At 44.9% G+C, this 27,308-nt stretch overlaps 1 protein-coding gene across 5 annotated transcripts; it reads left to right on the top strand.

Moving 5' to 3' along the window:
• The first annotated feature begins 125 nt into the window (after positions 1-125).
• Positions 126-23,373, top strand: ston2 (stonin 2). Of its 5 annotated transcripts, XM_060880488.1 has the most exons (8): positions 2,669-2,685; positions 2,850-3,031; positions 5,645-5,771; positions 7,567-7,737; positions 10,124-10,297; positions 16,229-18,103; positions 19,880-20,082; positions 21,768-23,373. In XM_060880488.1, the coding sequence occupies exons 3-8, from the start codon at positions 5,696-5,698 to the stop codon at positions 21,843-21,845; spliced, it is 2,577 nt and encodes an 858-aa protein (XP_060736471.1). In that variant the 5' UTR covers positions 2,669-2,685; positions 2,850-3,031; positions 5,645-5,695; the 3' UTR covers positions 21,846-23,373. The 5 variants fall into 5 exon arrangements, with proteins under 5 accessions (XP_060736470.1, XP_060736471.1, XP_060736472.1 ...); XM_060880487.1 differs by lacking the exons at positions 2,669-2,685; positions 2,850-3,031 and adding an exon at positions 126-219; XM_060880489.1 differs by lacking the exons at positions 2,669-2,685; positions 7,567-7,737 and having other exon boundaries at positions 2,780-3,031.
• Positions 23,374-27,308: the final 3,935 nt, after the last annotated feature.

Here is a 27,308-nt window from a genome sequence, read left to right as displayed (position 1 = left end):
TTATAATTGTAAAGCTTGCAAAGATGAACATTTTTGTTGCTTCCAGTAAAGATTACAGATGTCAGTATAATCTCAATCTGGCAACCTCTATCAGTCCTATACTGAGAAGCTTCGCTCCTGGATGTGACCAATCAGAAGCCAGTGGGCGGGGCTTCGACAGCGATTGACTGGATTGTTGCAGCAAGCTGAGTGTCGGAGTTGTTTTATAATAAACACTAGGTAGGAAAACTGGCACTTATATCTGTCTCTTGTTTCTGTTCTGTTTCAGTCGGTTTGTTTCTGTCGTATTAAACCGGTTATAAAACGTTATAAAGAGTCAGAGAGAGAGGCGCGTGCACCACGTTACACTGTTACAAGTGAAGGCAACAGTTTAGTGCTGAAGTGCGTCACGTGTTTATCTCCTGTTTACTTTGTGTTTACTTTGTGTTTATCTCGTGTTTGTCTCGTTTTTACTTTTTGTCTCGTTTTTACTTTTGTGTTTCTGTTGTCAACAATGTTGCACGAAGTTAGTGTTAAACCCTAGAATGTGCACGTTATCAGGTTAATTTCCGGTTTACTTCAAGCTCGAGTTTGTCATGTTCTTGTTTTATTGCTTTAATTGTTGAAGTTTCATTTCGAGTGAACGCAGGATATTGTTTTCTCTGCTAGTCAAACAAGCATCTGATTGAGGGGGGTGTTGTGTGTGTGTGTTGGGGGTGTTGTGTGTGTGTGTTGTGTTTTCTGTGTGGTGTGTGTGCTGGGGGTGTGTAGTGTGTGGGGGTGTGTTGTATGTGGGTGTCTGGGGTGTGTGTGTGGGTTTTGTGTGTGTGTGTGTGTTAGGGGGTGCTGTGTGTGTGGGGTTGTGTGGGTGTTGTGTGTGTCTGGGGTGTGTGTGTGTGTGTGTGTTGGGGGAGCTGTGTGTGTGGGGGTTGTGTGTGTGTGTGTTGGGGGTGCTGTGTGTGTGGGGTTGTGTGTTGGGGTGTGTGTTGTGTTTTCTGTGTGTTGTGTGTGTTGGGCGGTGTTGTGTGTGTTGGGCGGTGTTGTGTGTGTTGGGCGGTGTTGTGTGTGGGGGTGTGTTGTATGTGGGTGTGTGTGTGTGTGTGTGTGTTGGGGGTGCTGTTTGTGGGGGGTTGTGTGGGTGTGTGTGGGTGTTGTGTGTTGGGGGTGCTGTTTGTGGGGGGTTGTGTGGGTGTTGTGTGTTGGGGGTGCTGTTTATGGGGGGTTGTGTGGGTGTGTGTGGGTGTTGTGTGTTGTGTGTGTGTGTGGGGGTGGTGTGTGTGTGGGGGTGCTGTGTGTGTGGGGGTGCTGTGTGTGTGTGTGTGTGTGTTGGGGGGTGCTGTGTGTGGGGGGTTGTGTGGGTGTGTGTGGGTGTTGTGTGTGTCTGGGGTGTGTGTGTGTGTGTTGGGGGGTGCTGTGTGTGGGGGGTGCTGTGCGTGTGTGGGTGTTGTGTGTGTGGGGTGTGTGTGGGTGTGTGTGTGTGTGGGGTGTGTGTGGGTGTTGTGTGTGGGGTGTGTGTGTGTGTTGGGGTGTGTGTGTGTGTTGGGGTGTGTGTGTGTGTGTGTGGGTGTGTGTGGGTGTTGTGTGTGTCTGGGGTGTGTGTGTGTTGGGGGTGCTGTGTGTGGGGGGTGCTGTGTGTGGTTGGTGCTGTGTGTGGGGGGTGCTGTGTGTGGGGTGTGTATGTGTGTGGGTATTGTGTGTGTCTGGGGTGTGTGTGTGTTGGGGGGTGCTGTGTGTGGGGTGTGTGTGTGTGTGTGGGGTGTGTGTGGGTGTTGTGTGTGTCTGGGGTGTGTGTGTGTGTTGGGGGGTGCTGTGTGTTGGGGGGTGCTGTGTGTGGGTGGTGCTGTGTGTGGGGTGTGTGTGTGTGTGTGTGTGTGTGTGGGTGTTGTGTGTGTCTGGGGTGTGTGTGTGTAGCAGGGCAATAAATGTGCAGGTTAACTGGTTTTCCAGGTTGCCTGTGTGATAAGATCTCTACATTTGACTCTTGTTCTACACTCATCAATTTGGATCATTTGTTTGCTTCACTTCAGTAAGGTCTTTGTAATATAATCTCTCTGCACTGGTGTAGAAATTAATGTTTTTTTTTCCATCAGACGTTGGAGTAAGTCACAAGTGATATCAGATCGATTCACTACTGCATTGTATTTATTCACTAGTGTATCAGATCGAGTCACACATGGATTGAGTCACTAGTCCTATTAAATCGGATCGAATCAGTAGCGGCTCGGGTTCGTTTGCATTATATATGTTTTTGTCTCATTTCATTTCACGTTTGATTCGAATCCCGGATTTGTGAACATACATTAAATTGATTCGTTGTGTCAGATTGTTTGACCAGACCGTGTCGGATTGAATCGCTAACGTGTCTGATTGATTCACTGCTCGGTCTAATTGATTGACAAGTCGGTGTCTGATTAGCCTCGGTGTCTCTGATTGATTCATTGCTGTGTGTAATTGACTAGTCTGTATCTGATTCACTGTTGTGTCTGATTTGCCTTAGAGTTTGTCTAATCGACTCACCGCTGTGTTTGATTCGTCTGTGTCTGATTCAGTAGTGTATTGAATCACTCTCAGGTTGATGTATACTTCATTCATTGCTTAGATGGTTACTTCGTCTCTACAGGTGATCAGTAACATTATACTTTACCTGTCCAGGTGAGATGTCCCTGTGTCTCGGACCTGCTAGCCGACAGCTCACAACTCATCCAGGTGAATACATCGACACCGCAGCATCTTTAGTTCCGAGTCAGTCGATAATGATGTGTGACAGATGCGACTAGTTAACCGTGACTAACTGGACAGAAGTTAATGATGTGACCCCTGTCATTTGTACCCTGTTTGTTATCGCGGGATTGTGTGACATTTTCCAGCAGAACCGAACAAACATGATTGCACTGGGTGGTGTTTTTGGCTGCAGCACAGAGTTTCCATCCTCAGACAGAAAAGACGACAAACTCCATCAAGTTACACAATTAGAAGCAGGATCACAATCGAAATGCAGAGGACCATCTGTTAAACTCCTGCACGGTCCAGAAAGACAGAAGATTGTTCACATGTAAATAACTATATGTCTAAATATATAAGAACTGGTGTGTGTGTGTGTGTGTGTGTGTGTGTGTGTGAGAGTGAGAGAGGGAATGAGAGGGTGGGATTTGCAGTGTGTGTGAAAAAAATAACACTCACTGGTGGTCATTTTAGTTCCTGAACTTTAGCGTGTGTGAACATGTGTGTATATATACTCTGTGTGTGTGTGTGTGTGTGTGTCTGGGGGAGTGTGTGCACTGTTAGGAGAGCCTAGAGCATGTGTGCATATACTCTGCGTGTGTGTATGTGTGTGCGTGCACTGTTAGGAGAGTCTATAGCCTGTGTATATACTTTCTCTCTATGTGTGTGTGTGTGTGTGTGTGTGTGTGTGTGTGCGTGCACTGTTAGGAGAGCCTAGAGCATGCGTGTATATACTTTGCGTGTGTGTGTGCGCGTGCACTGTTAGGAGAGTCTATAGCCTGTGTATATACTCTCTCTCTCTGTGTGTGTGTGTGTGTGTGTGTGTGTGTGTGTGTGTGTGTGTGAGAGAGTGAGAGAGGGAATGAGAGGGTGGGATTTGCAGTGTGTGTGAAAAAAATAACACTCACTGGTGGTCATTTTAGTTCCTGAACTTTAGCGTGTGTGAACATGTGTGTATATATACTCTGTGTGTGTGTGTGTGTGTGTGTGTCTGGGGGAGTGTGTGCACTGTTAGGAGAGCCTAGAGCATGTGTGCATATACTCTGCGTGTGTGTATGTGTGTGCGTGCACTGTTAGGAGAGTCTATAGCCTGTGTATATACTTTCTCTCTATGTGTGTGTGTGTGTGTGTGTGTGTGTGTGTGTGTGTGTGCGTGCACTGTTAGGAGAGCCTAGAGCATGCGTGTATATACTTTGCGTGTGTGTGTGCGCGTGCACTGTTAGGAGAGTCTATAGCCTGTGTATATACTCTCTCTCTATGTGTGTGTGTGTGTGTGTGTGCACTGTTAGGAGAGCCTAGAGCATGCGTGTATATACTCTGCGTGTGTGTGTGTGCACTGTTAGGAGAGCCCAGAGCATGTGTGAGCTCTTGGATAAGAGGAGCACATGTGAGACACTGCTGAAGGTAACGGAGGTGTGAAGTTTGACCGGAGAACCGAGCGGGAACTTTTAAATTCTTGAGGAAAACGGAGGAGTGTGAATTTGTCTTTATTTCTGAAATCCAGCAGTTTATTCCATAATAAGACTCATCCTTTAACACTAAAAGTAACTAAATAAAACACAGGAAGGAATTTTCTGCGCTTTAAACGTCTTCGACTTTAAGTTCAATAACAAGGATAGTAATAATTGTGGAATAATCTGACACGGTGTGGCCGGGAAAACATCCTGACTCGCAGGAGGAAGAACTGGAACAGTTTTAGGAGAAGGGCTTTAACAGCATGACGTGCAGTCATGAAGGTCCTGAGGGATGGAAAATGCTGATCGCTGTGAGAAATGATTAGCAGCTCAGAGTGATGTCGATTTCTGGCATTGCTTTCTGGGCGTTTTCTCACAGCAAACAAACCGTGGGTGTGAAGTGTTTGAGAGCGAGAGGGAAAAGTCTACAGGAAGGCCTGTGGCTGTCTCGCATGTCTCTGGTCCTAACACATGGGTTAAGAAGTCAGAGTGAGTTTCCTCTGTGACTCTGTGACTCTGTTTCCTTTCCAGTCGGACCCCACTTTAGATGCCTTTAGGGTCATCTGCGTGTCCACACTTCCTCCTGATGTGGGAGGGAAACGAGAGGCTTTAAGCTCAGGATGTTTTCTCTGTTTCTGGAGTTTCGTGGATACTTGAGATGAGAAAGTTTGTCCTGGTTCTCAGAGAACTCTGATAACCGAGTGACGACGATGCAGCGCACAGCTCTGAGGCTCTGTATCAGTCCACCAGCACGGCTTCCTGTCACTCCTGATGAACCTCCTGCTCTTTCTGCTGAGTAACAGCGTCCTGTCTCCGGCCTCGACCTCGGTCCTCTCGACAGGAAGATCGCTGCGGTTTTAGCCGAGATCTTGTGAAATTCTTCTCGTCCTCAGGAGGCGCAGCTAAAGTACACAACGTAAGAATCAACCACAGGATGGTGTGAGGAAGCAGAGAAACAGCAACTATTCCTCTTTATTTATTAATAAATGATGCATCATATTTATATTAATCTTAAACTTTTTACCAGTTCATAACGATTATACACGTCTTTTAAACTCTTTAAATCCCAGTGAATAAGCTGAATATGCAGGATTACTGTTTATACTAAACTGTGTATTTATATAACACACAGCTCCTGTTTGGAGAAAACGAATCGACACCTTTCCGACCAATCGGAGTCCAGGATTCAAACCCAAGGCGTCTCGGTTCATTTTTGACCAATCGGCTAGAAGTTTCCGTCGGTATAAGGGTGTGAAAGCGGAGCTGTGTGCCTTTTTAGCGTCGCCGTGTGAAGGGAGCACGATGCTGCTGTTGTCATAGCAACGGGTAGTACAGATCAAGCGTGGGTGCAAGTAACGTTCGGTGTGATGTTAAAGTCTTGGAGTCGGAGCTGACCGCTCAGACAGGACAGAGAGCTCGCAGTCACGGGATCTGTCTTTCGAAATAAGAAAGCCGTCTCCCACTGAAGTTTTTTTTTTTTTCCTCCACAGGTGCCGATGGATCCGGTGGTTCTGTAGGACCTGAGCTCGGATCTTGGCTCGATGGCGGCAGGCGGTGGCAACGTCAGAGCTTCCCGCTCTGGATGGGTGGCGTTCAGCGATGAACCGGTGCACACAGGTATGTCCTAGCAGGTAGATACATGCTAACGAGGTCGGAAGAGACTGAGTGTGTGTGTGTGTGTGTGTGTGAGAGAAGAATCCTCATTTGACCTTTAAAATGTTTTTCCCATCAGCTCATGTTTAAGCGTGTAGGTAGTGTTTAGTGATGAGTCAGTGTGATGATAACGTCTCCTCTGAGCCACGTGATCGCTGACTGTAGCACTTAGTGAGGAAAAAAATGGACCAGTGTGTAAAAATCTCAATCCTTCCAAATCCTCCACGCTTTTCTAAATCCTTCGGCATCTTCAACAAAAAAAAAAAACAAACAAAACCAAGGCATTTCCCAAAGTAAACTTCTCGTCATTTCCAGGAGAGGAATCTCAGTTCAGACCACACACACACACACACACACACACACACACACGCGCGCGCTTTCGTTTTGTCGCTCGTGGCTTCGTGTGATTTGTGTTCTTATGGGACAGAGTTAGTGTTTTCAGAAGGTCTTTGGAGAAAGGAGCTGTAAGCGATCGCTGATGGAGAGAGAAATTCTGCTCTGAGACGGAACCAGAGGAGTTTTATTACTGCTCCACTGATGGAACAACAACTTCACTGGATAAATAAAAACACTTGAGAACTTCAGGAGCTGTTCGATTCCTGACAGGTTTATTCCATCCTTGTCCTGTAACATCACAGCCTGAAGTCTTTTATCTCTGTATCTTATTTATCTGACCGCAGCCGTATGTAACGATGTGGAACGTCCATGAGAAGTTAGCTTGTGAACCCCAAACTCCTCCTCTCTGAGGATCTCTCCTCTCTGACACCGGAGACTCCTTCCATAAATAAATAAATAAATAAACAGAAAACGGTTTAAAAATGCTCAGATGATGACCATTCAGAATGTCCTGCTTTATTTGTGTATTATTGTGGTGTTTATTCAGAGCTGAACTTCAGTCCTGAGTGACCTCGTGTGTGTGTGTGTGTGTGTGTGTGTGTGTGTGTGTGTGTGTGTGTGTGTGTGTGTCATCACCTAGCTGTGAGATTCCTGCTCTGAGCTCAATGTAGACGACTGTGTGGGAGAGAGAGAGAGAGAGCTAGAGTTAACAACTATCTGTAGGGGTTTACTCTTAATCTGTCTGTCTCTCTCACTCTCGCTCTCTCTTTCTCTCTTGCTTTTGCGCTCTCTCTCTCTCTCACTCATCCTCTCTCTCTCCCTCCCTCTCTCGCTCGCCCTCTCGCTCTCTCTCTCTCCTTCTCCCTCTCTCGCTCTCTCTCTCACTCACTCTCACTCTCCTTCTCCCTCTCTCTCTCTCTCTCTCTCTCTCTCTCTCTCTCTCTCTCTCTCTCTCTCTCTCTCCTTCTCCCTCTCTCTCTCTCTCTCTCTCTCTCTCTCTCCTTCTCCCTCTCTCGCTCTCTCTCTCACTCACTCTCCTCCCTCTCTCTCTCTCTCTCTCTCTCTCTCTCTCTCTCTCTCCCTCTCTCTCTCTCTCTCTCTCTCTCTCTCTCTCTCTCTCTCTCTCTCTCTCTCTCCTTCTCCCTCTCTCTCTCTCTCTCTCTCTCTCTCTCTCTCTCCTTCTCCCTCTCTCTCACTCTCTCACTCATCCTCTCTCTCTCTCCCTCCCTCCCTCCCTCCCTCCCGCTCTCCCTCCCTCGCTCTCTCCCTCTCTTGCTCTCTCTCTTACTCACTCTCACTCTCCTACTCACTCTCACTCATCCTCTCTCTCTCCTTCCCTCCCTCTCTCCCTCTCCCTCCCTCTCTCTCTCCCTCTCTCTCCCTCTCTCCCTCTCTCCCTCTCTCTCTGTCCCCCGTTCCCCAGGGGAACACGCAGACATGGGTGTGTCCCGTCCTGTATCCGACTCTGCATCTTGGGAAATCTCAGTTTGTGACCCTGATGTGCAGCAGCGCAGTAGCTGGGTGCACTTTGATGAGAAACCCTGGACCCCATCACCTCCACTTCCTCCTTCACACCCACCCTCGCAGGTAAAAGGTATGACGCCCCCGAATATAACACCGATCTGTCTCTCGTCTGGGTTCAACCTCAGTGTGTGTGTGTATATATATATATATATATATACTGTATTTTTTAGTACACTGGAGACTTCCATTATTGTTAAACATCACAGTAAGCAGAGGCTGACGCGGACTCATAGACACGCCCATTTTTATACGTCACAAAGGGGTCAAGGGTCATGTTTTACATTTTAAAAATTCAGATATGGATTTTACTTTTAAGGCTTTTTTAATACAAATATCTGTAAACATACCGGAGTCTTGAAGCCGTCTCAGATCCTCCTGCTCGCTCCTGCTCTGCGGTCCAGTAGCTTGTTGTGAGCGATGTGACGTTCCAGCACTTTTCTCTGTGGCGGTTTGGAGACGAGTTGAAGCGGAGAGAGAAACTCAGCGTGGCGTTAATGAGAAGTCTTGGGCTGTCTGAACGCCGCTGTTCGCCGTGCTCTCGGAGCCACTCGCTGCTTCGGCTCGTCTGACACACCGGAGCCGCCACTGAGCCTTCCAATAATGTTCATTTACATCCTTGGGGTTTTTTTTAGACTTTACTTCTTACTTTTAAACACATTTTGTACATTTTTTTTGCCCCCTGGTAGAAAAATCACACGCTTTCTTTATTGTAGCTTTATTTTAATGTCTGAACACAATTATATAAAAATGATCAGTTTTATATTAGATGTAGGTGATGTTACATTTCCAAGCAATTGTTGGATCTTTGTTGTTGTTTTTTAGCGATTAAACATCAGACGTCATTCTGTAGAGCTCACGGAGCGCTGTGTAGGCCTTATGTAGCCCTACAAAGCCCTATGTATTGAGCTTATAGAGTGTCTAGAATCTATTTGACATATTTGATGATTAATGAGACACATCTCAGACACCCTGTTGTCCTATAAAAGGAACAAAGCCCTTCAGGACATGCTGTAATAGAAAACTAATCAGTTCAGCTGGAACAGCGTGACACACAGCGCTTCGTTTCTAAGCGTGATGTTTTCTGTCTCTCGTGGCTGCGCTCTGGATCCTTTCCTGTATCGATCGTGCGATCGGCGCCGAGAGGCTCCTGAGAGTCTGATCTCGTTCAAGCCGTCCGCAGCACTCACACTCACAAATTACCCAAGTGTGGGATGCTGGAGATGCCACGTTGCCATGGTGACCTCCATAAATCACGCCATCTGCTAAAGCATTATAAGAGGAAAAGTGACATTAGGAGCTGCGATTATTCCATTAGCGCGGATCGCTGAGGAAATCCGATCCGTTCGAGATCACGCCGACGACGGCACAAGGGAGCGGCTTTACGTTCGATTTTTCTCCCGTGTGAGGAAATGAATCTATGTGCTGATGGCACTGCAGTATATTGTAGTCAGAAATACTACAATGAAAATGTATGTTAGATGATTATATAATTAATTAATGTAAAACCTTTCAGCATTGTTTATTTATTTATTTTTTTCCTTCTCCTTCGTTGGACTGAAGATCAAAAGCAAAAGACAAATTTTCAGCACTACAGCTCTGTCCTTTCACAGCACACGGCGCGTTCGAATCAGTTCCTGCAGCCGAGTCGTTTCAGAATCGAATCACTCATGGAGTCGACTCTGAAGTGATTTTTTATTTTTTTATTTTTCCTCTTTGACCCTGCTGTGAATCGCTTTGTTCTGCTTAAAAAAGAAGCGCACGGAGAGGAAGAACACACAGCATTATTTAACGTTTCAGCTGAGCTCGTGTCGGTTTGTCGAAGTTTCTGTGTAATATTTGTCTTGGTTAATAATAAAGCCAGGCCGAGAGATCAGGCTCTATTACACAGTAATTCAGAACAAAAGTCCTCTCGTGCGATGGCATTTACAGCGGTGCTAATTAAGAGCGCCGAGCTGATTGATTGCGGCGGCGTTTAATCGGCTCGATACCCATCAGCACACGCGCCGCTCTCTCATCCGGGATGTGTAATCCGTTTGCTGAAACACTCGTCTCTCTCCCACTGTGAATATTTAATCGTCTCTGTTTGTAATTCAGTGATTGCACCTGCATGTTATGAAAACACACACACACACACACACACACACACACACACACAGCTGAGGTCTCTAAGGCTTTAACACACACGGTTCAGGTCTGGTTGCTTTATGTGCTCTAATGTTGGACTGTTATTTTAATTAACGGTGCATCTGATTGGTCAGAAGGTGTTGATTCATTTTCCAGAACAACAGATATAATAACAGCTCGTTCACAGAGACTCGTACAACAGAAACACTCCAGGAAAAAAAGATTTTGCATTTGTTATTATTTCTTTATATTCACATCCTAAAGTATTTCCTCATCCTCTAACCTACTGAAAGTGCGATCGTTCTGAATCTTGCCGTCGACGTGCATTTCAGGCCCCAGACACAGCGTGTGTTCCTCGGCCAGTTTCTGGAGCTCGGCTCCTGCCTCCGAAGGAGCGCCGTCTGAGGAGCTGAGCTCGGCGAGCATGGACGCCTCGTCATGTGACCTCCCGTCTCTCAGCACAGAGGACCCTCCGAGTCACGGCACGTCACCTCCACACTCAGCACGTGAGTACAGACAGAGACGCCACACAACACGGCCGAGTCTTTCAATTAAGAGACAATCAGCCGTTTGGGAAAAGTCCAAAAGCGTCAATTTAACGTCAATTTTCCTTCCTTCCTTCCACCCACTTCATTTTTCCTTCCACTCAATTCTTCTTTCCTTTCTGCTCTCCTGTCTTTCTTCATTCCTGCCTTCTTTTCTTCCTTTTTTTTCCTTCGTAACAAATTGATCCCGATAAACATCTTAATCCCCCAAACAGTTTTCCGCCGTTTTGAAGCTCCGTTAATCATAAAATAAATTCCACAGGATTTTATGGATTTCTTGAGTAATTGTTCATGACGTAAATTTTTCGGTAGGGAAAGAGATTTACTTTATGTTCTGTTTATGGACCAGTCTCCGGTGTGGGTCTCTCTGTAACAGTAGCTGTTGTTGGTGTAACAGACCGAGCTCTTATCACCACCGCTGTCCTCTCTGTGACTCAGAGCCGCTCCCTGGGCGCGGGGGGGGGAACAGAGCGTTTGTCCACATGATTCATGTCTCTAAAGCCCCTAAAGGCTGGAGAGAAGCGCAGGCGTGGAGGTGAAGTAAAAAGTGTGAGTGAAGCTGCCAGGCAGGGCTGAGAAAAGGCCGTCAGCTCCGTGTAAAAATGATGGATGATCTGGGAAACACAAATTCTGCAGGGCCCCTGACAGGTGTTCCTCAGACGCTCGGCTCGGCTGAGTAATGAGCGCCGAAGAGCAGCGCTGTGCTGATTGCAGTCAGAAATCTCTCCTCTCTCTCTCTCTCTCTCTCTCCCTCTCTCTCTCTCTCTCTCCCTCTCTCTCTTGCTCTCGCTCCCTCTCTATCTCTCTCTCGCTGTCTCTCTCTCTCTTGCTCTCGCTCTCTCTCTCTCCCTATCTCTCTCTCTCTCTCTCTCAATCTCTCTTGCTCTCCCTCTCTCTCTCTCTCTCTCTCTCTCCCTCTCTCTCTCTCTCTCTCTCTTGCTCTCCCTCTCTATCTCTCTCTTGCTGTCTCTCTCTCTCTCTCTCTCTCTCTCTCTCTCCATCTCTCTCGTGCGTTCACAGAGGTAATTCACCACAGAGCTGTTAGCACAGAAAACCGATCCATCTGCGCTCACCTCAGCCGCCTGGCATGTGCTCGCACAGAACAGGGTTTCTATGGAGACGGGTGAGGCGCTTTGACAAGTTTTATTTATTAAAACGCAGCTGGAGTCGTTCCTCCTCTCAGAACACTGAGGCATCACTGAGGCATCACTGAGGCATCACTGAGGCATCACTGAGGCATCACAGTGACCTTGAGCAAATGGAATATATTGAATTTAGGGGGTTTTCAGTTATTGTTATTATTTTAAAATCTCTGTGCTACAGTAATGAAGTCACGTTGTGAGTGTGTGATTGTTGACTTATCTTGCTCTAGTGTGTTACACACCCTGTTTATACACACACACACACACACACACACACACACACACACACACACGCCATGTCAGCACAGTTTACTGTCAAGTGGTACGTTATGTAGCTATGAGCTTGAAGGAAGTCCCAGTTTATTCACTTCAAATCTCATGATCACAAACGTCAACAAGTCTGATTTTAATTTAGCGCTCAATTGGTTTCAGATGATCTCTTTAAAGACCTCTAACAAAAGCCTTTTTATAAATACGTTAAACTTTCTCACATTTGTATTAACCCACAAAATCGGATCGTAAGGAGACACATATTCGTCATTGTTCAAGGTTTTTGAGTTTCTCTCAGCCGATTTGATTCACGTCTTGTTTGACTTCTGTACGATTGCAGTGGTAAGAATTTGTTCTGAATATTATCTTAATTAGACCTAATATCAGTCCGTCTTCATGAATTCTGTGTGAATACGACTTTAGAGCTTAAGTTTAGTTCCGTCATCCAACATGGACAATAGCACACGTGTCCTGTGTGTCAGTCTTGGACGGTGTGTGTTTTGTGAATGAATGTGTGTGGGGGTGAAATTGTGTGTCGATGCAGCTGTGCAGTTGTGTATCAGAGAGCGTTACGTCTTTGACAGCTCTGTGCCGAATTGGCTCATGGGACGCATAAAGGCGTGTAGACTTCCAGCTGTTTCCTGTCTCTCTCTCTCTCTCTCTCTCTCTTGCTCTCGCTCTCTCTTTCATACACACACACATGCACGCAACATGGTAGCCATCTCTATCAGGTAATGGTGAGAGTTTGTACTGCAGCACCTTATAAATCCTGGAGACTTCTCTACATGTTCCCCAGCCTTGCCGTCACACCAGCTCAAGTAGCTTCATCATCCTCAGTAATAACAATGAAATTAAGATGGTGTACAGATTGGTGTAACTCTGGTGACGAGGCCGTTTGTGTAGTCGTAGTTTTGCAGGTAGACAAGAATCAAGAGTATGTGATCTGTGTACTGAACTCGTATATGTGCACAAAAAGTGTGACGTCTCGAGAAGGTGATTTTTACTTTCCTTAAAGCTTGCAACCTGATTGGTTGATTGGTGATTTAAAAAAAAAAGTGAGCTAATTATATGTATATTTACACAAATTATAAACTACTTGCTTTTAAAAGAGTGCTAGAGTTTACACTTCATGCATTAATGCTATGTTACAAGCTTCCTTAATAATAATCTTCAAAATACCTCCTGCTCTTCAGAAGTCTGTTTTGAAAGCAGCGTTAACCTAGAGTTAATTTCTAGACGCTGCCGTGTGTGTAACAGGATGCATGTGGAGGCACGTCATACAGGATTAAAGACTGATGAACAAAAGAAGAGAAGAGTGAGAGGGCCTGGCTGAGAGGGCTGGGCTGACGAGGATTGGTGTGAAGAGTGTTGGGCAGAGTGAGTTGGGGTTAGAGAGTTGGGGTGAGCGAGTCGGGTGAAGGGCCTCGCTGAGAGGGTCGGGGTGAGAGAGTCGGGGTGAGAGAGTCGGGTGAAGGGCTGGGCTGAGATGGTCGGGGTGAGGGAGTCGGGGTGAGTGAGTCGGGTGAAGGCCCGGGGTGAGCGAGTCGGGGTGAGTGAGTCGGGTGAAGGGCCGGGCTGAGAGGGTTGGGGTGAGTGAGTCGGGTGAAGGGCCAGGCTGAGATGGTTGGGGTGAAGAATGTCGGGCTGAGTGAGTCGGGGTCAGAGAGTCGGGTGAAGGGCCAGGCTAAGAGGGTTGGGGTCAGAGAGTCGGGGTGAGCGAGTCAGGGTCAGAGAGTCGTGTGAAGGGCCAGGCTGAGAGGGTCGGGGTGAGCGAGTCGGGTGAAGGGCCAGGCTGGGAGGGTTGGGGTGAGCGAGTCGGGGTCAGAGAGTCGGGTGAAGGGCCAGGCTGAGAGGGTCGGGGTGAGCGTCGGGGTCAGAGAGTCGGGGTGAGCGAGTCAGGGTCAGAGAGTCGGGTGAAGGGCCAGGCTGAGAGGGTCGGGGTGAGCGAGTCGGGGTCAGAGAGTCGGGTGAAGGGCCAGGCTGAGAGGGTCGGGGTGAGCGAGTCGGGGTCAGAGAGTCGGGTGAAGGGCCAGGCTGAGAGGGTCGGGGTAAGAGGGTTGGGGTCAGAGAGTCGGGGTGAGCGAGTCAGGGTCAGAGAGTCAGGTGAAGGGCCGGGGAAGAGGGTCGGGGTGAGAGAGAGCGCTCTGGGCAGACTAGCGTATAAAGTCCAGGAGACAAAAGAAGTCGTCCATCTGTTACTAACACTGAGGTCAGGCGTGCTGGTGTTTCTGTAGTATAAACCACTTGGATGAACTTCCTGTCTGTTGCAGGATTCAGCACATCAGTATGTTTGTGTTAGAGGTTTATGTCGGGCTGCAGCAACAGTCTCAGGTCCGCTAACAGATCGATCAGTCCAATTTGATCTAATCCCAAACACTGCTGCAGAAAGTTTTCAGTCTCATTGCAGAAAGTTTTGATCAGTTTTTCGCTGAACTCACAGAAACACTGGTTTATGTGAGACTGTGCCCCCCTTCCACCTCCCCCTCCATCTACCAGCCCCGCCCACTCCTGCAGAACCTGACCAATCCCCTGCTCCCACAGTAACTATTGCTTGCACCTTACCGTAATATTCTCTGACAAACATGGATAGATTTATTTAACTTAAAAATGTGGATTTTAAGTGATCTTGTGTGTTTAATTCATGGCACGATGGTTGGGTCTGTTTGATCTTACATCATCGTTATTATTACTATAGCATTAGTTTTGGCAGGGTCACGTTTGACTGTGGTCTATGTAGATACCTTCATGAGAACAAGCTATCAGAGCAGCTTAGTCGAGAGAGGGAGTGTGACACACACACACACACACACACACACACACACACACACACACACAGAGACAGGCAGCTACACGTCTCAGCTCGGCTCAGCTATGCTTTGTGTCCAGAGCCTCATGTGACCTGCTCCTAACTCCTAACACTCTCAGATCAACTTCCCCTTCTTCTCTTCTGCTCCCCGGTGAGTCTCTTCAGCATCATATCTACCTGTAGGTCAGAGATTCACGCTTTTACATTGCTTTTATGTCGGAAAACAGATACTGATTGATTAAAGTTTTGCCAGAGTTTTTCTCAGGATGCTGTTTTACACAGACGAGGGAAGTTATTAAGAATTCCTTCCTCTTTCTTTTAGCGCTTTATTCCTCTTTATCTCATGCTGTTCGATCTCTTTGCAAACCTGTTTTAGTTAGTGCTCACTCTAACGTTTTCGGTAAATGCTCTCAGGTTTAGCATTGTTCTTGATTGGCGTCGTGATAATACATACCGAGAGAAGCTGCTGCTTAGTAACAGCCTGTTGCCCGTGTTGAAAGAGTAGCCGAGTGCTAAAGCCCTTCTACTGAGCAGCCCGAGCGTCCCGATGGGTTCAAAGCAGTGTGAAGAAACTGTGGAATTCGAGTTGTTTTGGGGATTAGTTATCAAAACTCTCCTGAAAATGGATAAAGCATAACGTCTGCTGCTGATCACGCTTCTGATCTGACCCTTGGGCGCTCATGCTGGAACATGAAAAGACTTGCTTTCTGCCTTTGTGTGTGAAGTGGCATTTTCCCTGAGCTCCTGTCTCTCACCAAGGAACTTTAGACATGGATAAAAATCAAGAGTCGTTTTGTTTGTTCATTTCCAGCTAGATAGTTCAACTTGTATAAGCATGTGTGAAGGCCATACTCTCTCTCTCTCTCTCTCTCTCTCTCGCTCACACACACACACACACACAAAGCAGAGTGTGCAAGTTCATTGTCCTTTCCTGCACTGGCACTGGAATTGGGACTGAAATGCACAAAGCTGGTGCCTAGCAACAGGTGAAGTCTCTTTTTTTTTTTTATTTGGCTAAAGAACGATGGACAAGAAGTTCAGCTTGGTATCAGACAGCGAGACCACCAGCTGCATTCCTGTTGGTCAAGGGATTCATTTTTGGGTGAGGCTTCTTTGGTGAGGTTTCTTTGAACTTTGTCGGATGAGCTAAATGCAAAAATATTTGATCAAAAAAGATCCGATTCGATATATTTTGTAATATAAATGTTATTTTTGCTAAAGGTCATGAGATGATGTCTGATCGTTATGAAAGCACAGCTTTGAGTCAGCGGTTCCTGAAACTAAATCTCTGTGTGAGCAGAAATGTGACTGAAAAGGAAAGGTTGTGTAACACGGAGTGTGTGTTCCGTTATCTCAGACACAACGCGCTAATCTCCAGCGTCAACAAATTCGTTTTAGTAACTTCCCAACTGGACAAGCAACAGCTCCGGTCTGCTTTCTTGGATGGTTTCAGTTTCTCGGAAAGTGATACAGCTATAAAAGTACATTTAATACAAAAAAAGCAAAACCCATGAGAGTTTACTAAAGGGGGTTTAATAATAATAAGGTGTTGATGCAGCAAATCACGACTAACAAGGTGGTGACTGTTTTTATGTGTTAAAGAAATTAAAGCATGACTTTGTGCTAAAGTGTAAAACAGTCAAACCAACGAAAGATTGTTGTCTCGCTTTGCAGATTCATCTGTATGCCTCGAGGACGAGGGTGTAAACATGGATACGCTCAACTGGACGACGGACGTCTCTCATACGAACGGCCAATCGAATGCCGGCATGAGCCGCTTTGCCAGTTGGGTGACGTTTGACGACGACGACGACGACGACGTGAAGGAGCCAGCCCACCATCCCGCCCCCAAACCATCCTCCGTTAGGATTGGCAACCTGAACAGTTTTAGTTTACAGGACACCAACAGCAACTTGATTGTGTCCTCCGTCCAAAACCGGAGTTCAGACAGACACATTCTGGATTTAACTCCAGACAGAACGGATTCTGTGTTCTTCGAAAGCCCGCTGTTAAACAGCAGCACACCTTACACCAAGAAGAATCCCTTTCTCCATGAGGATTTTTCAAACATTTCACCCTCTTCTATTAACCCCTTCAGCGCCTATTTTAGTAAGACGGCGCACACGTCGTCCGACAGCCACGAAACCCAGGGGACACGTTCTGTCTTATTTGATTCTTCTCTCCCTAATCCTGACACCCAAAGGGACTCCACCCTTTTCTTTTCCACTGTGGAGGGTTCAGATGGTGGGACTGGGTCTGGGACTACTTACCTCTCAGGTCATCTTGGAGATAGCCTGGATCCATTCAAAAGCTTGCAGATCTCTGATCCAGACCAGGAACCTTCGCTACCAGATGACACTGTGGATGCAGGGGATGAGGAGGAAACTTCCTATGTACCATCTCACATGGCTCCTCAAGATGGCTGGCCCATGCTCCTGCGCATTCCAGAGAAGAAGAACATCATGTCCTCTCGGCACTGGGGGCCGATCTTTGTAAGACTCAGCGATGCCGGTCAGCTGAGGCTCTATTATGAGAAAGGTCTGGAGAAACACTTTAAGGAGTTCCAGCTCAGCACCCAGCTCGAGATCTCCGAACACAAAATGCAACACTATGAGGAGAACGGCCGTGTCCATACCCTCAGCTTGGACCAGGTGGTATACAAGGAGAAGCGCAAGATCCAGCCAAAAGTTAGCGTGGTTCACATGCCTGTGAAGGAGCAGCTGGTAAAGCTTGGAACCACAGACTACCAGGATTTTCTAAGCTTCAGGTACGCCTTGCAGGAAAATCTGGCCGCGTTGTCGGCAGACGTGGACGCCATCACCTCACCTGTGCCTTACTCTGAAGAGGAGATGCAGGTGGAAGTTTTAGATCTCTTTTACGGCGTTCTGTCCAAAGAAGACAACCATATTTTACAACAGCTGGTAACGACACGGATTTCTGTGCTCGCCTTTTTAACAAGTTCAACCCCCTGCCGCATAGGTCTCAACGACATCCAGGTAAAAGGTAAAGAGGTGGTGTCACGGCATGACATCATCCCCAACACCACCACGCGTTGGATCCGTCTGCGTGACTGTCGGCTGCACAAGTGCGCAGACGAATCAGAGTTTACAGAATCCAGGACCATCTCCTTTGAGCCTCCATCTGGACGGAGATTTGATCTTCTGCGTTTCCGGACAGCGTACGCCGAGAAGACGCTGCCCTTCACCTTGAGAACGGTCGTCAGTGTCCGAGGCGCGGAGGTGGAGCTACAGTCCTGGCTAGTGATGTCAACAGGCTTCTTGTCCAATAGAGACCCTCTAACGCTGATCCCCTGCGAAAACATTGCAATCCGTTACCCCATTCCCGAAACATGGGCAAAGAACTTCCGCAGAGAGAGTGTGACGGGAGAAAAGTCACTGAAGGCACGCTTTAATAAAGGAGCCAGCTTTGGTTCTATAAGCACATCAGGGTCAGAACCAGCGATGAGGGTCACTCTGGGTACCGCAAAGTACGAACAAGCCTTCAGAGCCGTGGTGTGGAGAATCAGCCGCCTGCCGGATAAAAACTCAGGTAGGACCGTACTCCCTTATTCTGGAGCTTATCCTCAGAGGTCCTTACTGTATTACTCAGGTCCAGTTCTGGATAAGCAGCAGGTTTTATTCTGTCGTTTATTTCACTGCTAAACCTTTATGAACGAAGGCTCTCATTAGCACCATCGTAGGTGATTCTGCTGTCCACGTCCATAACCCTAAAATATCACTGTTCAGGATAGAACCCCATAATATAGCTACTGAGGACTAAAGTAATTGACCAAACCTCCGGTGTAGTGCTGTTGTTCCTAAAAGTAATGGCACCCTGCCATTATCCAAGCCCAGCTTTATATACAATAGAATTAATAGCGTTTTTATACAAAGCTACAGTTCAGATATTATACAGCTGCTAACTGGGACTGATGTAAATGCCGTTTCCAGTCGGCTATCCAGCATCCATACTGGTTCTGTTCTGGGAAGATGGTTTACAGTATCAGTATTTTATTGAATTTTTGTTTTGGCCATTTTATTTATTAATATTTTTTAAATAAAGGTGTTGGGCTACCAGTCGGAAGGTTGTGAGTTCAATTCCCATATCCGCCACTATGTTCACCAGGCTGCCACTGCTGGGCCCCTGAGCAAGGTCCTTAACCCCCAATTGCTCAGTTGTATAAAAATGAGATAAAATGTAAGTCGCTCTGGATAAAGGCGTCTGTTAAATGCTGTAACTGTAAATCTGCTCATTTGGAACATTAGCTCAAACGTGTCCCTTGTAAGTTGTTGCTATAGAAACGATAACATATTTGAGCGAGTACATTAACAAGCACATTGTTATTTACCGTCTAACTTGTGTGTGTGTAGCATTAGCATTCAATAGGCCTTCGCTTCAAACCTTTCAATGGTGGATCAGCAGGGTTTCCTCTGTGTGTCGGATTGGATGAACAAAGCGCCAGCTGTCATTATTCATTAGGACACACACACACACACACTCTTTTCATTCCCTCAATGCATTCTTACACACAATTACAATCCAGAGTTTCTCATTTATTGTTTCTTTCACACTTTTCCCCCCTGATCTGTTTCTGTCTAAAACCTGTTTTCTCTCCATCTATTTATCTATCCCTGTAATAACGCTTTGTTTTTACACTCTAAAAGTAAACGCAAGCTGTTCGGCAAAAAACATAACGTCTGCACGAACACAACAATTTGAGTACAGTAATTAAAACACGATCATGGATGTGAGACAACAGAGAGACAACAAACGAGCACGTCGTTTAGCCCGTGCATAATTTGTGCTTGGGAAGTCGGCCCAGTATCGTAACGTCCTGCTGCGGCCTGGAACTCGCAGTCCTCCTTTTTAACCACAAGTGGTTCTTAGTCCCCCTCTCAGCGGAACCCCACCGTGCACAGCTCTCGGTTTGTCTGAAAACCTGATTCAGCTTTTTAACCGCTCGATAATTATCTGACGAGCCGAATCAGAGCAGGGAGAAGGGAGCGACGGCAGAGTTTTAATATGGATTAAAAGTGAGGAGTCGATCTGCAGAGTGATTCATTCCAAAGTGAAGAACTCTTAAAATGCTTGGTCGCTAGGTGCTGATTTATTTTCTATAACGGCTTCGTTCTTGTAGTTTATCGTTTCTATAGCAACGGTTCGTTCACAGGGACTCGTATACAAATAAACGGATTAAAAACTATCTTGTTGACATGTTGAAACTTTCTGTAAGGAGTCTCCAGTGTCAGAGCATTAAGATTAGTAACTACTGGGGTTTTGGTAAGCGTGTGCCATCCTTAAGCTAGTGTCTGGTTTGTTCCTCAGCATTGGGTCACCCTCACACCTTCTTCTGCCATTTGGAGCTGGGATCTGACCGGGAAGTGCCAAACAAGTTCCAGAGTGTGTTGGAGGTGGAGTTCGACATGCCCGCCGCTTCAGCCTCGAAGACCACCGTCCGCTCTCTGTCTGTCCGAGACCGGGCCGAACTGAAGAAGTGGATCACTTACAAAGCGCATTACTCCTACCAGGTATTGTACTCGTGTGTGTGTGTGTGTGTGTGTGTGAGATGCTTTTCTGCTAAGAGGAAGGAAGTTACTGTGGACTTCCTGTATCTGGGGTGTAGATGTTCCTAATAACGTGGATCATCTTTAGAGCCGATTCTCTTTATTTCCTCCGAAATCATGGCACAGTTTGTATTTTCAGAAGACAGGGATTGACCTTGGACACGCAGGTCTCAGTGCTGTGGAGCGAGTGTTTCTCTGCAGCCTTGTGAATAGTTTGTTGTGTAACTCACAGCACCGTGAGCTCATTGTTAATGACTACACTTCAGGGCGGCTGCACCCACCATGTTCTTTACTGCTGGTGTTTAATCACTAGCTTTAACTGTGTGTATGTGTGTGTGTGTGTATACACAACTGCTCTAAAGTACAGCTGAAGCTACACAAACCCAGAGTGAGAGTTGAGCAGCAGTCGGTACACATTTGGCCGTGTTTGAGTGACGCTTGTGCCTTTTGGGAACGAATCACTTCCTGCTAAAGATCCTCAGCCATGTGACAGTCAGTGAAAGACGGGCAGTCACCCTGCAGCAGCCTGCTGTCTCAGCTGCCAGAGCTGTTTTGCCTGCTGCAATCCAAACATGTCATTAAAGGTGGCTCGAATCGTCTCCCGCCAACATCTGCTCCCATTACGGCTCGTCAGTCGTCTTCACAGGGGGGCTGTAGAGCTGCGTGCCGGACGAGGAAGACTCGCTCACTTACACTGACTCTAAGGACCAGGGCGGGGACAAAAGGGGTTTGGAGCCTCTCACTTTTGTGTGATGGTTACATGAGCCGTGTCGTGGCAGCAGGTGGGGCTCGACTGAGGGATGTTTGGTCTTCTTGAAGCAGGAGTCAGTGATGGACGAGCTGCTGCTGTAGTCCAGTGATGACAAACCCAAACAGTCTGTTAGCATGGCTCTGTGTGTACCTGTGAAAGTAGGAGGAGTTTATTAGCAGGTTATTATGCGCAGTTTCAGTGAACAACGTCCCGTTCTCTTCAGTTAATCACTGCGGAAGCTTCCCAATAGTCAAGTAACTCAAAAAAGTTTACAGAGTGCAGACACTGGCGACTCATTGCGTTGTCAAATAAACGCCTTAAAAAAAAAAAGTCACTGTATCACTGATTTACACGAGACTATGGATTAAATCTTCCTCAGTTCATCATCTTTAAATAAATGTGTCTGTATCAGAAGCAAATTTGTGTTTACATTTATTAATACCATAAAACCAGAACCTGCTAGCTAGTAATGTTGCCATGGTTACAGCGAGATGCCCTTTATTTATTTATTTATTTATTTTTTTAATTACAAAGCACTCCAGGTAGCTCTTGTCCTATAGAGGAAAAATATATGCATATATTCTATAACAATAGACACGTTGTTGCTTAGCAACAGGAGATCTAGTCTGGAACTAATTTTATCTAAAGAGGACATTAAAATCTTTACTATAAATTCACCTTCATTGAATTTATTTACTTTAGCAGCCACTAATTGTTCACTCGAAGGCTTCTTCCTCCAAAAAAACTAAGACGAAGCTGTATTTTAAATATTTTCTAAGCAACATATTTATTAAACTTGTGTTGAGCATGAACGTGCACCGTTTTACCAGCTGCAGGATGTGACTGCCCTCTGGTGGCTGCTGTCTGTCATTACAGCTCCGTTTCTCCTGTGCTGTAGGTGGAGATCGAGCAGAAGAACGAGGGCGTGATGGAGCACCAGGATCAGGACCATGTGACTCCGTGCGCTCAGCAGTGATGACGGACCGCTCCTCCTTTATTTGGGATAAAAGTTGCACTTTGAATGATGGGAAACACTGAAAGACACCTTTTTTATTTGTTATAATAATAAAAAAAAAAAAAGAGATGAGGATTTTTTGTACGTTTGGTATAAATGACTTTAGACACTTTGGAACGAACCACATCTGAAAACGAGACGACGATTTGTAGGTGTTACAGCAACAACAACCAGTTACTCAAACCTTCGCTTCAGGACCATCGAAAAATTGCACAACAATGTCAAGACGAGAACTTTTACAGTTTTAAACAAAAAAAAAAAGCTAAATGCATGTTTTACACAATCGCATTAAGTTAAGGATCGCTGAACTAACACTGTACTGAAGATCGCACAAAACGTCATCAAACACGTTTTTAGATCAGTTTATATAATACGTCACAATGTTTTGGCCCTTATTTCACAGGGAACCTTGATGTAAAGTGTTTGTGGATTTCGTTACCTGCCCCTCAGGTGTTTGTGCACTACTGTGTGAATTACAAGGGGAAAAAAAACACGCTGAATGAACGAGCTTCACTTTGTGGTGTAAATAATGAACTGATTAAATGAATCCCAGAACTTACCAGCCTTTTTTTTTTTTTTTGACGAAGCTGAACGACGCCGTCACGATCGGCTCCTGCAGTCGAAACCGTTTGGTCCGAAAGCAGCAGCGAGGAAACGGAGGAAGGAATTCGGGTTGATTTCCAGAAGAAAAAAAAATAAAAAAATATCTGGTTAAACTTGAACTCCAGATTCCAGATTATTCTGGTCATCACTTCCTATCAGGGTCGGTGGGGGGGAAAAAAACCTGGACAAATATTAAATCAGATATTAAATAAAAGTTACAACGATAAACGTTCCTATAAACGGATAAAAATCACAGTTTATTAATAAGTAAAAGTTTGTTGAACTTAAAGGAATGAAAGTTTTGGGACTTCACACTAATAATCACTTAAACTAGTGCTGGTTAAAGGAAGACGATTTTTTTTCTCCGTTTCTTTATTTTTTTTTTACATGATTTTTTTTTTTTATAGAAGAAAAATCAAGAACATAAAATTGTGGACATTTTGTTGTTCAGACAGAATTTAAATTCATGTCTGAAAGCTTTTTTTTTTTCCCCTGGTGTTAACGTCAGCACTGATTTCAGAGGGAATAAAAATCTACTGTATTGTTTATTGTAATCTTTTTTTTTTTTTTTTTACTAACATCTATAAAATGTTTAAGATCTCTGGGAGTTTTGCACTATTTGACTTTAGTGTTTTTTTTAATGATTGATTTTTTAGGGTACAGTAACTGCAGTGTTTTGTTTTTCTTCTTCTTCTCTTTCCCATTGTGGAATTTTTATTTTTCTTGCAATGCCACGTGACGTCTGAAATTTTCTTCCTGTACGATTTTTTTTGATCCCAATTATTCAACATTTCAGTTTTGTTTGTGCGTCTAAACTGAAGCTTAAAATTAAGTTTTATTATTGCAGGAGAGATCGAATAAAATTAAAGAAATAAAAGTTACAGACCAGAAAGTCTGCTGCTGTTGTTATTTTTTATCATCATCATCATCATCATCATCATCTATTATAAATGTTTTTAAAAATCACAAAATTAAACTGTTTGAACTGAAGAGAGACAGAAATATCTAGCAGTGTGTTCATTAGTACGAGAGCATTGTTCAATGAGTGTGTAGTAAAGACAAAGGGACGAGTGTTCGAGCTGAAAAATGTCACTTCGTGTAAAAGCCGTTCTCACTTTAGATTTAAACACTTCTGCCTCTTCAGACTCTTTCAATCGGTTTTATTTCATTCCTTCAGACCCACTAACTCCCATTAAGGCTTTAGAACTGTGATGCTGAATTATTAGGTGCACTGACACAGTACGTTTCTATACATTTAAATACATTTCTTAGACACTTATGAAGGAAGTTTAACTCATTAAAGAATCAAGTGTGCTTTTATACATTAGGCTAATCTGCTAAAACAGGCTGTTTGATAAGAGAAAACTTATTACAGCTTTAATTCTATAGTACGTTACATTTACTTGCTGAGTCATTGAGCTAAAAGAGCTGAAAAACAACTTGCTCTCTCTCTCTCTCTCTCTCTCTCTCTCTCTCATACACACACATGCACACACACTAGATTAAAGCATTGCAGATGCTGAAGCTCAATTCCAAACAGCTCTAAATTTTAGCATTCACTCCAAAGCCACACCCCCAAACTAACTGATTGACAGGTAACTGAACGTCAGAAGAATCCGACTTGGGTCATGGTTGTCCACATTAAATAGAATTATAAACTAAAGCATTGTACTGATTATTTCTCCAGCTACTAATCATATCATTCCCACTTTATACATCGAGGGCCAAGCACTAAAAACTTCCACAGAAAGGGATGTGTGTGATTATAAATATTTATTACACCAATAACCCCACATGGAAATTCACAGAAAGACGGAGAAGGAGAAGCGCAAACGAAGCAAATTTATTGTTATGCAACTTCCTGTTTTCTCTTACGTTACAGCAGCTAGATGAAGACCGAAGACCAAGCAAAAATAAATAAAAACACCCTTAAATATAAAACCTCCAGCTTTCCCTCTGACTGATTTAAAGCTCTTACACTGGAGATTCCTTCTCTAAATGTTACGGAAACGTTTCACAGAAAACGATTCCATAAATCTGTTCATGTTCAGTATCCTCCATACAAATCAACTGTGCATGAGCTGTTGCTATAGAAACAAGCACGATGATAGAAACCTGAATCCCAAATCGAATCTGAAACTTGTTCTTCAGTTCTCTGTCTCTCTCGGTCTCTCTCTATCTCTGTATGTCTCTCTGACTGTCTGTCTCCCTCTGCGTGACTGTCTGTCTCTCTCTCTTTCTGTGACTGTCTCTCCTGTGACTGTCTCTCCTGTGACTGTCTCTCCTGTGACTGTCTCTCTCTCTGCATGTCCCCCTCTGCATGACTGTCTCCCTCTCTCTTGTGATTGTCTCTCCTGTGACTGTCTCTCTCTCTCTCTCTCTCTCTCTCTCTCTCTCTCTCTCTGCTTGTTCCCCTCTGCATGTTTGTATCCCTCTGTCTCTCTCTCTCAGATTGTCTCTCCTGTGACTGTCTCCCTCTGTCTCTCTTTTTCTCTCTGTGACTGTCTCTCCTGTGACTGTCTCTCTCTCTCTTTCTCTCTCTCTCTCTCTCTCTCTCTCTCTCTCTCTCTCTCTCTCTCTCTCTCTCTCTCTCTCTCTCTCTCTGTGTGTCCCCCTCTGCATGACTGTCTCCCTCTGTGTCTCCCTCTCTTTCTCCCTCTCTCTTGTGATTGTCTCTCCTGTGACTGTCTCTCTCTCTCTCTCTGTGTGTCCCCCTCTGAATGACTGTCTCCCTCTCTCCCTCTCTTGTGACTGTCTCTCCTGTGATTCTCTCTCTCTCTCTCTCTCTCTCTCCCATGACTGTCACTCCCATGACTGTCTCTCTCTCTCTCTCTCTCCCGTGACTGTCTCTCCCGTGACTGTCTCTCCCATGACTGTCTCTCTCTCTCTCTCCCGTGACTGTCTCTCCCGTGACTGTCTCTCTCTCTCTCTCTCTCCCGTGACTGTCTCTCCCGTGACTGTCTCTCTCTCTCTCTCCCGTGACTGTCTCTCCCATGACTGTCTCTCTCTCTCTCTCTCTCCCGTGACTGTCTCTCCGAGTTTTTCAGGAATGACTTGCCCAATGCGGTGTTCTAATTTGTTTGTTTGACAATTTTGACCTCAAATCAGAGCTGTTATTCAGCAGAAGGACAATTTCTGTCCAACTGTTTGTTAAAACTGAGACAGAATTCTATAAGAGAAATGAGATGTCTATAAGAGAAGCCCACTGATGTTTCTGCTGGAGTTCGTTTTTACGATAATTCTGTAGCATAAATCGTCTCGTCTCAAGTAAGGAATCAGAAGGTGGTTGTTCATCGTGGACGTCCGCGTCTAAGTTCTAGCCGTATGGTTTACCAGACGTCCGTCACACGTGGAGCTGAATTACAGAGCTGGGAAAAAAAACATGTTCGGGCGTCACGTCAAAGCCTTCTGATGTTCTGTCTGCCTCGTCTGTTTATCTGCTTTTCCATCTGTCCGTTTGCTCTTCGTCTAGACGAGCGGTTTGTGAAGGTCACGTAAAGGCGGCCAAAATCCCTCCTCTGACCAATTAGGTTGGAGAACCGACATCCACCATGGATCAAAGATGGACATTTACGCTGCCTGAAGCACAGCGAGCTTTCATTGTTATTAAAATGATTCCATTTGAAATATTCAGCAATAAAAATCTAAGAGCTCAAAAACATTTATTATTAAATGTTTAACAAATGAAAAAAATAATAATTAGATCTCAGTTGTTCCAATAAAGTAGTAATCAGAAAAGCCTGGATCTCAAATCAGGAGAACTTCAGCTAGTTAAAGTGACGTAGGTTAGTTATGATCTTGTTCACTTGTGTATTAGGGTTAGTTTAAGCATCACAGAGTGACACGGACATTCGTTTGAAGTCACACCCTGATTTAAATATCTTTATTTTCTTTTTTTTTTTTTTTTTTTTTAAAATGTCTCAAGAAAAAAAAAAGCTGCTGCTGCTGCGTCTCGTCTCTCCTCCAGAAGGACACACGACCCCCTGGATGACCAGGTGCTGTGCTCCATTTGGGCTGAAATCAGAAGCCGATGTTTTTGACGGTTGACTGCAGACACTAATCCACACGCTGAATGCGACTGCGGCTTCACAAAAAGAAGGGGTCTCATAGCGTGCCGTTAAGCTCCACGCTTCATATTTTGGAGCGCCGGCTATTGTACAAAGGTCACTCTGGTCCTCTTCAGTCTCTCACACACATTCGAGTGTGACAAAAGCTCCTGTGATTGAGTTTTAGAGCACAGAGAGGTAATCTAAGAAGCTCCACAACTGTTCAGATGAGGTCAGAGTTTATCTTTTTTTTATTTTATTTTATTTTTTTGCCTTTAGGATGAGACAAAAAAAGGGATTTTTTTCTTCTGTATTAAATCTTTGATGTTTTTCCTCCTTTTTATATTCATTCGGTCTGAAGATATTTATTATATCACACCAAATTATCTTCAGCATGTTTGGAAAAAACCCGAGCTGAATCCTTCAGCAGTGTTTATCTCCAGGTTATTAACGTTTTTTTAACTCTTAAGATTTAAATGATCAGTTTGATTTTGATCTTTTTAAACACAAGAAAACAATAAAATTTAGTTGAAAGATCCATAAAATTATAACGCAATCTATCAAATGAAATAAAACAACAATAAAGCTGAAACTCTGCTGTAATAGTTTTCTTTGGTCAGAAAGAAAAGAAAGAACAAATGAGCCGAAACATTTATTTGCTGATTTTAGAGTCAAATTTGATCAAATTTTACAGAAACAGTTTCTACACAGTATTCATACAATATTGTTAGAAATTTGCTCTAATTTTTTCTTTTGAAATGTTTTGGCATGAAAC

The sequence above is a fragment of the Tachysurus vachellii genome, chromosome 10, assembly GCF_030014155.1.
Source record: "Tachysurus vachellii isolate PV-2020 chromosome 10, HZAU_Pvac_v1, whole genome shotgun sequence".
Lineage (NCBI taxonomy): Eukaryota > Metazoa > Chordata > Actinopteri > Siluriformes > Bagridae > Tachysurus > Tachysurus vachellii.
Note: the sequence above shows the minus strand (reverse complement) of the source record. Positions and strands in the feature narration are given on the sequence as shown.